We start from the raw sequence: 13,868 nt of genomic DNA on the forward strand, positions 1-13,868 counted from the left end.
AAACACACAAAGCCCCATAAAGCAGGTAAATCTCATCCTTATTTTAAAGATAAGGAAAAGGAGGCTCAGAGTGGCTGACAAATTTACCAAGTTGATACAGCTCTTAGGTGACTCTTTTCATGACCCTATGATATCCTCTTATTCTCACACTTCAAATAAAGGTGATGGGGGCTGGGGTGATAGGCCTGGTACTGGCCCTCTGCAGAGAAGCACGAACGAATTGTTTTCAAGTGAAACACTTCCTCTGTCTATAAAAGATGAGTATAAAAGATGAAACACAGAGTGTAGAAAAGGGAACCGTTTTCTGTTCTACCTAGACGTTTGAATGGACGGTTTGTTTCTAGGTGATGTTTAGACAACAGGCACAAACTCGTTCTTTCATTAGATAAAGCAGGACAGCCAGACAGAGCCACAACGACTTTTTTTATTACTTTGATTTATTGAGAGACTGGCAACTCACTTGCAAAGTCTGGTTTTGCAGGGAACAGCCAAGGAAGTTTGCGGGAAAAGGGGTTTTTTGGTGCAGCGGTAGGGGAGAAATAGAGAAGTAGCTGCTCTCAAAGACCAATCCCAAAAAGCACGTGGCTCTTGTTATATCTGGCTGGCTCAGCAACTATCCAAGTTATGGGGCTACAGGGGATACTGTCTAGACCAGTCCTTTTGGCCCTGGGGTTGGCAGAACATAGGATCAGAAAGCCAAAGCATGGTCCAAACATCTCTCTGCATTTCTTTTCTGGTAGACAGTCAAGCTGGATGGAAACTAAATCTCCAACAATTACCAAATAGCAATAAACAAGGGAATAAAAAGACTGCACAGGGCTTTCTTCAGGCCTTGATAGATACATCCTGGCTCTTGAACTCTAAAGCATGACATCTCTGGACTGAATCTCTCTAAGGAAAAAAAAAAAAAAAAAAGCACAATCTTAAAGCTGGTATGACTTTTCTAGCTTGAGATCATGCTCCCTGAATCAGAAGTGTTCTCTGGTCTCCAGGATGATACCAGGACAGGAAAAACACATCGACATATAATTGAAATAATTTATTTACCACTAGAGCACCACAAAAACAGACATACATTGTGTTAAAATACAGCGTAATCAGTCATCAAAATACAAAACAGCTATTCTTATGTTCCATTTAAAAAAAAAAAAAATCATGCCAACCATAAAATCGTATTGCTGTTTATCACAGAGAAACTGCAGGCCAACCCAACCCCCTACATACTAACATTTTCCCCACTCCCTCCCATCTCCCTTCCCTCTCATAGCAATATTTACTTATGGGAAATAAAGGCCTTATAGAACCCCCAAACTAAAAAAAAAAAAAAAAAAAAAAAAAAGATTCAAGAGATCTTAAAATAGAGCATTTAAAATATTATCAGTGCATTCATGAGGAAAGACAAAATAATACAAAACAAAATGTCATTCTATCTGAGAGGAAAATACCTGCAGAAATAAAAGTGATTTACATAGAATGGATAGAAAAGTGGAAGAGAAAAAAAAAAAAAAATCAACACACTCCAATCTGGGATTGGGTTACATCCAACCCAAGGGTTGTTTGGTATTGTGGCATCCTATCTCTTGCTTTTCCAGTTTTCAAACAAATCCAATTTGTCATTTTAATAATGGTCAGGAAATTCCAAAAAAGAAGAACACTATATCAAACAAACAACTTCACTCTGGATTCACACGTCATTGTGCTGCTCTTCAGGTAAAACTGCAAATATTCCATTGACTTACTATTAATTGTTATCCTAAAGCTAAATAAGAGACAACTGACAGACTGACATATCCTACAACCCCTGACATAAGGTTACCTCCTCTGCAAAAATGTGGCAAATCATGTATTTCAGCAAGGTAAATTCTAACCTCTGATTTGATAACTCTCATTCAGAGGAAAGAAAGGATTTTTTGATCATGGGAGAATTTGCCTAGCGCCTTTTCAACCTTCAAAGAACATCTATAAAAACCTTAACTTCAGTGAAATAAACTAAATGACTTAGGCTGACCTGGGCTTTTTTTCCTTCCTTAAAAAAAAAAAAAAAAAATCAACTAAAATGTAAATCTTTCCATTTCTCCCTGAACACTAAAAGGTCGATTAAAGAAAAAGCTGTTTCCTATGAACTGTCTGCTCTTTTATAACAGTAGAATTCCGTGAAAATACTGATTAAACCAAGTTAGAGAAACCTTTCTTAACCCAGTCACCAAGATTCTGAGTTCCAGTCAGATCCTTAAGCCCTCGCTAAAACTAAAACATTTCACCTCAATTATCTATGTATCTATAATCCCCAATTTCCCTAAAATAGAAGATTGTTAATGTCTGAATTGATTAGTAATGATGCTTAGAAAAGGAAGGAAAACTACGTCTTTTTATAAAAGAAAAAAAAAAGGACAAGTGGACTCAGGTAGCTTATGTCATAATAATGGACAATGCAAAAGCACAGGTGGAACAAATACTATCAAACATGTATTTGTAGTGCAAGTCAAAATACAGGGGCTTTACTCAAAAGTACTGGCCAGATAAAGGAAACACACAATTCCGAACGATCATTAAAAAGCGCCCAAATTTAAGTCCAATCTAAATCAGAGTTGACATGATTACAGAACATTAAAAATATGGTAAAAATTTATACATTACACATAAAGTAGTTAATGTTTTGATTTCATCATTTGCAAAAGAGATCTGCAGATGTGTTTCCAATTATACTGGCTTCTATACCCATCTATTGTAGTAATATAGGTATGGTTACATACACCGAAATGAAGGAAAAATCTAGAGCATAGCTATACAGCAATACTTTAAGGTCTGAAGTTTGACCAGTACATATCAAAACATTTCAACATTTCACTGGTTGACTAAACTGACAAAGAACCATTTACAATTAAAAAGGAAAAAAAAAAAAAATCTTACAGACTTATTCTGACCGAAAGTTTCCTTTATTAACAGGCTTTTCAGTTTTGAACCTTACAAGAAGCTTCCTCCGGCAGTTGGTAGAGAGCATGTGTTTGCAGGGTCTTTTCTTCATGCAGACTTGCTCGGTCATATAATATGTCACTTGCATTTTTCATCCCGTTAATATGACCTCTCTTTTTTGCTGGCTCGTTTGAGTTCAAGTTCCTTAAGCCATCCATGAGTTTCTGGCAAAGTATTTGGTCTCCACTTTATACACCTGTTTTATTTTCCAAGGGCAATGAAATGTTCATTATATAGTAACACACAATAAATAACTCACTGTTAACTCTAAGAGTAAGAATGGGAAGGATGCCTATTGCATAGCAATACAGAAAAATCAAGTGAGGCGTGGGATAAAAACGTATGTACAGCAACTCCACTTAACGGGATTTTCCTGTTTTTTTTTTTTTCTTTCACATAATTAACACTAACAAATTCTTCCAGTGTTTATTTTTTTTTCTCAAGAAAAAAAGGTTTTGCTTCTTGTCTCTCTCACTTACAGAGTAGGTAAAATATAGAATAAAGCCTTCAACTTTTTTTTTGTTTGTTTCAGATGCCAGTTTTAACAAACAGAACACAAACTTCCGAAGTGTTTGAACTAGTACCGCTTTTTCAAATTTTTTTTAAACACTGATGAAGCAAGGCTCTCTCGTGTTTTCCTGTTACAAACATTGCCTTTGTCACCATCATCATCATCATCATCATCATCATCACTGTGTGATTATCGTCTTGTCACTTTTCCAAGAATCTTAGCTGCATTTGCAAGACTTTACGATCATATTAGAAAGCTGTTCAATCTTGGGTGTTTTGCCGATGTAGTAGAGAATGGTGAGTGGTTCTAAATCCTGGGACACGCAGCAAGGGGAAGCAGATGCTTCTGGATTTATGGTATTATATAAGCTGAGAACCTGAAAGGACACAGGAGAAGAAAGAAAACATAGGAAAAGACCAAAAACACCAGGCAATTATTTTTTAATAGAACCATCGCACATGGTTATCTTATCAGTCACAGCACTGAGTAGGCAATTTAGATTATTTGGGGCTTACACTTTCCTTTACTTATTCTCCAATTATAGTCAAATGGGTAGGCGTCCTGAGGAATCCCTGAATTCACCATTTTCCTACAGAATCCTTTTCTCATACATTGTAAGCAAATAATTCTGTAAAAGTCAGATTAGGCAAAATTGCTCATTCAACAGATTTTCCAGTTTTTCCAAGGAGTTTTTACTTTGATCACTGCTTTGCTGCCCATACTTCCCAGGCCCTCAGAAAACTTGGTCCAAATACCAAACTTGGTATTTCACCTTGTGTCTACACTTCTTTGTAACTGAAGTTGTTTCGTGAGTAGTTTCAATCCCCACCTAGATGAAGAGTTCCCTTGAGGTCAGGGACTCTACACACCTCTTTTTTTTAACCTTATAGCCCTAGTGAGTCTTCTCTGGACAAAACCAAAACAAGACTCACATGCTAGGTGAAGAAATGAATACATGGATAAACAGGAGAATAACTTTTTTTTATTAAAACTCTCACCAGAGCTTTAATCTACCCTTAGGTAGAGCAAAAGACACCTGTCTGCAGTGTGAAATCTTCCTAGGCTAAGTGTCTTCTCAGGCCAATTTAATGTCACCTAAATTTTCATTTAAAATAAAAAAAGATCAAAGTCTTTTCATTTTTCATTGCTTCGTAATAAGAACGACCTCGGAAGTAATCTATATTCTTAATTATTCACTTTGTTACATTTTTCTTAAAATAATAATAATAATCAACCCTCCATTTAGCTTTCCAGGTGGTAAATGGTAGTGGCTAAGCTGGAGGAGTGAATAGGCAGTCTTAGAATGAAAAGAAAGTTCTATGGTTAGTGCTATACCTTTAACCCCATCCTATATCAAAGGGGTATGTGACTTCTACCAACAGAAGTATGGTGCTTCCCCAGTGATGATAAAGAGACATTTCCAAGGATGCCATTAATGTGTTAATCAAACGGCGAGTGACCTTTTCCTCGAGATTCACTGCAATGTTTTCAGCCTAAGACAGAAGATCTGTTCAGCACAGCAACACTGACTACTTTATTAAGCTACCTCTGGCTTTTTGGGTAACTGTCCAAACCACATATTTGTGATCATGACAGTGATTCTTCCTCTCTCCTTGAAAAACAAGCATGGTCTCAGCCTTCACACACTCCCTCTGTGTATCAGGGAGGAGAATTATGTTTCTACTTGGCAACTGGGTCCTGCCCACATTACAGCTACTGTTGCCACAGCCCAGCTGAAGCAGCCTGGCCAGAGAGCTCAGACCAAGGGACAGGCATGAGCAAGCTTCCCTCACGTGGCCAAGCACGTGGTCAGCCCAGAGAGCCCGAATCTCCAGGGATGTCAGGAAAACAGCTGAAGGAAGGGGAGGCGTATTTGTCAATTGAAAGTGTAGCATATGTAAGCGTTTATCAATAAATAGACTTCACACTCCACCAACACGAGATTTTTTCAGCTGAATTCAAGAGGAATTTTAGAATACAGATTATCTAAAATAATTGATATCCCCCAAACTCTTGAGTTCAGCTGAACGCATTATGTGACCTTTTTGGCAGGAGATTCATTTTCCTATCCTGCAGTGAAGGCAATTTTACTAATGTTTCTTTAATAAGGAGATTTACAGAGGCATAACCGCGATGTGTAGTCACATTTCAGGAATTAAACTCTACGACGAAGTGAACGAAGGCCTGGTTATAAAACAAGGAGGCCTGCGTTCCAAGCTCTGGTTTGTCACCAGCTGTTTGCTCTTGGGCAAGTCATCTACTTGATCTAGACTTCAATTTCTTTAAAAAAATGAAGGGTTTGAAGAAGAGAGCCTATTATTTTTTTGTATTTTATTTTATTATTATTTCATTTTATTCTATATTTTTATTGAAGTATAGTTGATTTACAATGTTGTGTTAGTTTCAGGTGTACAGCAAAGTGATTCAGTTATGTGTGTGTGTGTGTGTGTGTATATATATATATATATATATATATATATATATATATATGTATGTATTCTTTTTCAGATTCTTTTCCCTTGTACGTTGTTACAAAATATTGAGTATAGTTCTCTGTGCTATACAGTAGGTCCTTGTTGTTTATTTATTTTATACATAGTACTACAGGATGGGACAAGATAACTTATGAAGTCCTTTCCATCTCTAAAAATCCTACATGACTAGGCACCAGGAAGAAGCATTTGGACAAATATCATTATTACATAGAAAAAGTCTTTGCTAATCTGGGCTGGGAACCCATGGCATCCAATCTAGGACCTGCCTTCTGAATTAGCCTTCATTCCTCATTGAAGTAACTTAACAAAATATTCAGATTCTCATTTACTTTGGGTTATATTCAAAAAGACTGGGAGATACTGATTTTCAAATCACTGTTCCATATATCATCTTTATGTTCTTCACGTCCACTCTCGAGTTGGACATTATTATTTCAAAAATAATTTTTAATACAGACATTCCTTTTTACTGATAAGAAAACTGAGGTTCGGAGAAGTTAAATGACTTTATAACTGCCATACACTGGTGAATCACTCTGCCAACGCATCTACTGAAGTCCTCTATGTTCTTTCAAATATGGCAGTCCCTGATGGAGGTGATAACGGATCCTTTTTTTAGCTGGAGACCTGGGTCCCTGCACATCTTAACAGCACATGACACCGAGTGATATATTGATCCCACCTATTTATGCTTACAGCTGTTAAGAATATAAAACAGAGAAAAAATGAAACTGTCCTCAAGTTGCTTGTAATCTAATTGGGAAGGCCAGACCTACTGTCCAAACTCATCAGTGTTACTTTCTGAGTTCACCTACAGCTTACATTGTTTTCTCATCATTCCAAAGGGTGTGTCCAGCACCCATTCACGTGTGATGACCAAAGGGCACCAGGCTATTTAGAATTCATGTGGAAATACTATCAGCAGGTACATATTAGCAGCCCAAGAACAGAAGAGACAAGTGAGGTCCGTACTTACCCTACTGTGCTGAGTGTCTGAGCTCCACAGATACGGGCACGCTCCAGCACAGAAGTTGGCATTGTACCCTTTAGGCTCATGTATCCATTTCCACCCAAGATCCCTCTTGAAATCAATGTAAAGTGGGCGTAGGCAACAATTATCCTGCACATTTCTGATAAAAGAAAGAGCAATGGAGATCTTAAAGCTGATTTCACCCCAATCCCCCCGCCCCTCATCCCAAACCAGGAAAATGACTCGTTCATTTATTCAACAAATATGTATGAGCAAAGACCACGGGCCAGGTTTTAATGGTTGAACTGCAATCTCAAGACACTGTCATGATGAGGTGTGATGGGGATTCGCTGGACTCCCTTGCGAGTTCTATGCCCCAACTCGTTTATCTGGGACCTCAAAAAATCAAACCCTTCCCTTGAATGATGAGATATAAGCAGAGATATGGCAGATGGAGACCAAGCCCCTTCCAACCTACAGTGCACAGTTTTGCCATCCAGCCTCTATTGCCTTTTCAAATGCAAAATGGATGAAGTACAATAGCTATTTACAGAGAACAATCTAAGGCATTTTCCTTTGAGAAGAAATCCTTTCTTTCATTTCCTGTTTCTGGATCTAGGAATGAACCAGGGATCAAGAAACACGGAGTCTTGCTTAGAGCAACCACTGGCTCTGGCAACCAAAAAACACCCTTTTTCTTGTGAACTCAGACACTTTGAGCACTTTATCGGTGAGGACCCCTCACCACCCCACAGCTCCTACCATGCTTGCTAAGAAACCACAGAAAAGGGGAACTCCCCGGTGGTCCAGTGGTTAGGACTCTGCGCTCCCAATGCAGGGGGCATGGGTTCAATCCCTGGTCAGGGAACTAAGATCCCCGCAAGCCACTAAGGCCCCCGCAAGCTGCACCTGTGGCACGGCCAAAAGAAAAAAGAAAAAGAAAAAAAATACAGAAGAACATTCACACTTTCCCTCCATGAATTCATGTGGAAATGGGAGATACATTTATGTTACCCTCCCTTCTCATATTCTCTAGTAAAAGGCACGACAAATAGCATCCTTCTTCTGTCTCTCTCACCACTGTTACTGTGAAGAAGGTTTGACCATGGGTACCTTGCAGGGAGAGTGAAGGCTTCTACAGGTGGTGAGTCTCCCCAGTTAGGAACCCCCATCCTGCACCTCAAAGAAACCTAACTTTGCTCTGGGGAGCAGACAGCTCCTTTTCTTCTTCAGCCTCAAAGTGCTTCGGAGGGATCTGGGGAAAAAGTTCAGGGGGCTAGTTTTCTCCCTTCACAGTAGATTCATTGCTAAAGAACTGATGAATACAGCATAGAAATAACTGTTTAAGCCTCCGGAAAGGATGATGTTACGAAATACTATGGCTCTACTTTTCTAGTCCTGGTTTTACGCAATGAGTTGCAGTTCAAGTCCATTTTTAGTTAAAAAAAAAAAAGGGGGGGGGTGCATAGGCAGTACAAAAGTTAAACAAACACAGTTACTTTTTGTTTTCTTTGTATTTCCTTTACCTAAAGCAATAGGCTGCATCCAAAGCACGCTTCTTCCGCCGGTTGGACTGTTGTGACTCAAGTCTGTAGGAGGGTAACAACATTAGCAGGAGATGTGGGGTCTTCCCACTGTTTTTTTTCCTAGTGGACTTTATTGTTTTCTGATCACCACTGGTATATGTGGAGGTGCCATCAATACCTTGAAAAAATGCATTCGGGTAATAAACATTTAGCTTCACCTTCATCACAGAGAATCAGCCATATCTTTTTTTTTTTTTTTCCTTTGTCTATTGTCACAAATAGCAGTGATGACCACAGAGCAGCAGCAGCTGGCTCACTCCCCGCGGCAATGGATAGGACTAGTGCAGGTGACAAGGAACACGGCTAAACGGGGCTCTTGTCAGAAGGCAGTTCCGTGTCCAAGGCAGGGCCTGTTGGTTATGAAAGTCACTACAGGAGAAGTCTTTGACCTCTGGTCCAAGGGCAATCTCGACTATTTGTTTTAGTCAGTCCTCAGTGTGGGCTGTGCTCAACCCCTCAACGACTGATGACATGGCCATAGGACGTGTCACCCGCTGGTCCCCTCTCTTCCTAGGACTGCTCAAGTCAAAAGCTTCCCTGATGAACCTAAACTGACACTTACACTAAACCGCAGTGAACGAGGTTCAAGTGAAACGGAAGTCACCCACCCTTACCTAATGCTATTTTGGGAAGCTGTGAAGAAAGGGTTTTTTCATTGATTTTATGACATCTTCCACGCCTTCCTGATTCCATCTGAGATGGAGAGACTCGAGCTCCCCAAAGCGCACTCAGGAGACTCCCAGCTTAAGCATTTAATCTCCATACTCTAGAGAATCATGACTAGGTTAGAGACTGAAATAAACCTCTAGATCGCTGGGAGTATTTTTCCATGAGCAAGGCCCACTGGAGCCTTCTGCCAATGGATGGAGGTCCCAGGTGGGGTGAGTTAGGAAAGGGCCATTAGCTCCCTAGCCTGGTGGTGTGGAGCCAGTGCTGCACCCGCAATTGGTCCAGACTCCCCCCTCAACTGTCGTCCTCCAACGACTTGTTACCTAACGTAAGACATGACTTGAACCCTTGGCATCTCCTCATCCTCTTTGACTTTTGGCTAATTCACTAAGAGGTGAGCAAGACTAGGGGGGCAACTAAAACCTTGTTATGTGTTTATAAACTATTATGAAAGTCTGATAAGGAAGTCACTTGGAATATTGGGCACCAGCTAGAAGAGGGGGTGTGTTCTGGTACAGGTCAGGTTAGTTACAGAGGCTGTGGTGGGAGAGGACGTCCTCTGTGAGATACAGTGGTGGCTTCCCGACGACGTTGGGTTTGGGGGGAATAATCAATGGATGTCCTTGAATGAATGTGATCTTCTTCTTCTATAAAATTAGCATAGATGGAATGTTGGTTTGCTCAAGTGACGAATAAAGGGCTTAACAGGCTATTTAAGAGTCTGGAAGGTTGGTAAGTCTGTCAGTTAGTACTGCCAAGTCATCACGGGGCATCGAGCAGCGTAAACTGGGAAGGAATCCCTTTCTTCCAATCCTTTCTGCCTTCATATATCTTTCCCCAACCATATCTTTGCCCAAACAAATGAAACTCCCCGGGCCTCACCCAGCAATCTCATTTTCACATGCAAACTGACCTCATCCCCCCAGGAGATTATCAACAGAGGCCCTTCCCTTCCCCCACCTCATACGCCCAAGTTTCAGTTACCTGCAAATCGCGCTTCTAGTTCTTCACTTTTGTTGGGGATGATGTAATTATTCGATGGTACAAAGGTGCAGCAGGGACAGTGTAAACTTATTTTAAATCCCAGATTCCTGTCTGGAAAACATTAAGTCAAGGAGGTCATTTGTCTATGCATCTACTACCCCTCAATCTGCAATCGACTTGCAATAACTTAGGATCACTGAACATGGAAGGAGGAGAACAGAGGGCGGTGGTCACCTTTATGGTGGAGCCATTCGTGAACAGCATCAGTGACATCGAAGGAGAGCCATTCGCCTTCCGCTCTGGTTTTCACGACTTTGCTGTCGATGTAGCGCTGGGTTGGAGATGTTAAATCTTTGGATTTGAGAATCTAGAGGAGGAAAGGGCAAGTGAAAAAAGCTCAGCTGGCATACTGACAGCATGACTAAACCCAAACCATTAACAGTATTCCAGTTCATTATCTAAATTTAGTCCCACTCCAGTCCCTCCATGTACTGTCATCTCACTAGCATGTCCACATGCGTAAAAACATAACACCAGGCCATTTGCCATGAAAAACAGAGCTACTAAATCAGCTGTGTGTTATGATAAAGGTGACAGGAACCATAAAGCCAAGTGTCTCGAAGAAAGTGACAGTAATTATTTTCCTCTGCTGACATAAGCTTTGCAAGATTTCAGCCATAAATTCTACGCTATTAAGTTAACGGTTTTGTTGTCCTGCTTCCCTGCTTACTTCATTTGGGGAGCTGGGATGTGGGGAGGGGCTGGAGGATGGGTCCAGGTCAGAGGATCCAGGCTCACCCTCAGAAGGCTCTGAATTATAAATCTTCTTCTAATAGAGAGAGAAAGGTCCTAACCTTGGTTCCTAGATCCACCGCCATTAAAATATGTGGCACGCCTCAGCTTTTGAGGTAGGTCTCTAGCTGGGATTTTTACCCTCCCTGTGACTTGTTTTGATTTATAAAGATGTTCCATATCCCACAGATGAAGAACAAATTTGGGCAGGAGCAGTCTGGCACAGTGTGGAGGGAGAGTTTGAAAGGAAATCAGCCTGAACGCTAAGAATTTAGAAGGATGCATTTATTTCAAATAAGTTAAGAGTAACTGCAGTATGTTCTTAGGTTTCTATAGGAAGTGAACATTTTAGGTTGGTTTTTTTTTTTAAATTCTGTCTGTCTTTAAATGATACTGTTTTATGAACCCGTCAAACCACGACCCTAAGTCTCCAAGAACTATATTAAATCCCTACCCAAACCTGTAGCCTGCCTTTCCTCAGTACTTACGGGCTCAAGCCCTGTTGTTTTATACTTCCTTTCCTGAGATTGAGTCTAACCGTTCTGTGGTCATTTCATATATACATGCTTGGTCTCTCCAACAAGTTCATAAACTCTCCCAAGGCAGGGATCATGTCTTCAATTTGATATCATTTCAAAGCACAGCACTCGATTTAATCAATGTCTATTAAATGACTACCTGCGTATCTAGAAGACTGATTTATTCTCCTTTAAACCTTGTAAAAAAAAAAAAAGCATAATCTTCCTGCTGATTTTACAACGCACTTTCCTTCCATGTGTGCACATCATTTGTTTCAAGTAGTTTGACAACAAACGCTTCCTGGAACATCTGGCATTATAGTGGACTTTTTTTTTTTCTGGATTGAGTAAGTATAGAAAAGGGGAAAAAAATCATACAATTGGATTTCGGGTGCCCTCATGAATTTTAGACCAACCCTACCCTACAAACCTGCCCCTAAGGTCCAGCAAAGCCCACAAGGGAAGAGAATCTAGAGGCACTCATGATGCTACCATAGGCAAGAGATGCCCTTTGTGAATCAATGCTTTAAGGGCTGGGCACATGAGCTCTGAGCTTGGAGCATACTATTGCATTTAATTTAGTCCTGAAAACATTCTTGTCAGGTAGATGAAGGAAAGTGAGACTCAGAGAGGTTAAGTAACTTGTCCAAAGCTTCACAGTGAATGAGTGATTTAAATCAACCCCAGGTCATTTTTCCTCCTTCAATGCTGGATTTTTGAAGACCAAAAGAGTTGTGGGAGTCAGGGCTGGATTATGGTCCGCCCCACCCCTGCCCAGATGCCAGAGAACACTCAACGATAGAGGCAAACATTTCTAATAAGCTTATAGTAAATGTTGGTACAAGATGAAAATATCCCACGTGGAACACATACACAGTTAATGCTGATAAAAACCTATAATTTTCCAGATATAACCTAACAGCGGTCAATCCTCTGGAAATGAAACCTTGCCTTGAAAACACTCCTAGTTGGGCAAATAAGACACCCCTTTATCCAATTCAGAATAAACAGTAAAATTCACCTAAGACAGGATAACAATGGTGAAACAATAGTTGAGAAGAAGTTTCAGGCATTTCCATCTGCCTCGTTGGCTAAAGACTAGTAACATTCCCCAAACTCACTTTTTTTTTCATCTCATACAGAAGAAGTAAATCTAGATTATCTGGCCTTAAAAGCAGATGAAGGGGGAGCAAAGAGATTCTGAATTTTTTTTCTTTTTAAATCTCCTTAGAAGACAAGTGCTTCCTCAGTCACAGAACACTGGTAGGTTCTGACACTGGACAACATCATACTCTCACACCGGTGAAAGGTCCTCCATATCTTTTTACTAGTTCAAGAACAGGCCAGTTGAAACCACCCAAGAAAGATAGCTAGTGAGCTACATAATTCTGAAACAGAGAAGTGACTTTGGTCTTGTGGGTTTGTTGTCTTGAACTTTATGGCCAAGTAGTTCTTAAACCCACTTGTTGCAATTTAACTCCATTCTTTCTTATCCAGCCCTCAGTGGAAACAGGAAACAGCTGCTTTCCATCACTCATAGACTATCCCTCATATTCTTGGAGACTGTTATTAAGTCCCCCTCAGCATGCTCAGTCTCCCTCTCTAAGCTAAATAAACCCAGTTCCTTTAGCCCATATTTAGAGGGGCAATTTCCCAAACCTTTAATCATTTGGGTCGCCAACAAGGATGGACGCTGCTGTATAAAAGTTCTCCTCCTACAGCTTGGTGACTTCATTTCGGAACTGGCTAGAAAACCTTCTAATCACATCCCAAAGTCTTGAATCTTAACCTGAAAGGTATTTTCTTTCTAAGAATAGGCACGATCTCCCTATTCTTTGTTTATCTTCCATTTATCACCCACGCCAAGTGAAGCTGTAAGGGAAGGAAATTAACCTACGGCTCTTATCGATTAGAACTTTCTTAAATCCAAGAGTTGATACAAAAATGACCACCTTGGTCAACTTCCCATTCTATTTTAGCCTTTGCTGTGTGCCTTTCTCCAGTCTCCCAACAACAAGTGTATTGAATGTTAACAGTCCTGGATGTGCAGCTGTTTTGTTTTGTTTTTTTCTAGAGCCACAGTCATTTCTAAATTCCTTTATACATCTTATCATGACAAAGGTAATTTAATTGAATGGTAAAAGCTCTCTTAACTGGCCTCCATTTGACTGGACAGATTAACCAATATTCTCCATTTGTTCTGTAATAGGTATTGGCTGATGCCCATAGCACCCTGGGGTTTATTGCCAGAAAGCTACTCTCTAGTATGTTCCAAGGACTTCTGGTCTTAGCAGTTGAGTTGCATGCTTAGCAAGTATCAATTGTATATGTTTCTAAACGCGTTTATGATAGTTGGACTTGATATTGTAT

At 40.2% G+C, this 13,868-nt stretch overlaps 1 protein-coding gene across 3 annotated transcripts in view; it reads right to left on the bottom strand.

Moving 5' to 3' along the window:
- Positions 1 to 1,024: 1,024 nt before the first annotated feature.
- TGFB2 (transforming growth factor beta 2) overlaps positions 1,025 to 13,868 on the bottom strand; it is an 82,312-nt gene continuing 69,468 nt past the window's right edge. For 2 of the 3 annotated variants that reach the window (XM_007173526.3, XM_007173527.3), the window contains 5 exons: positions 10,423 to 10,555; positions 10,189 to 10,299; positions 8,476 to 8,653; positions 6,956 to 7,109; positions 1,025 to 3,860 (listed from right to left, as the gene is read on the bottom strand). In XM_007173526.3, the coding sequence (XP_007173588.1) occupies positions 3,702 to 3,860; positions 6,956 to 7,109; positions 8,476 to 8,653; positions 10,189 to 10,299; positions 10,423 to 10,555 (735 nt within the window). In that variant the 3' untranslated portion in view covers positions 1,025 to 3,701. The remainder of the gene's footprint in view (positions 3,861 to 6,955; positions 7,110 to 8,475; positions 8,654 to 10,188; positions 10,300 to 10,422; positions 10,556 to 13,868) is intronic. The other variant, XM_057545650.1, reaches the window with a different exon arrangement.

This window comes from Balaenoptera acutorostrata, chromosome 1, assembly GCF_949987535.1.
Source record: "Balaenoptera acutorostrata chromosome 1, mBalAcu1.1, whole genome shotgun sequence".
Taxonomy (NCBI): Eukaryota; Metazoa; Chordata; class Mammalia; order Artiodactyla; family Balaenopteridae; genus Balaenoptera; species Balaenoptera acutorostrata.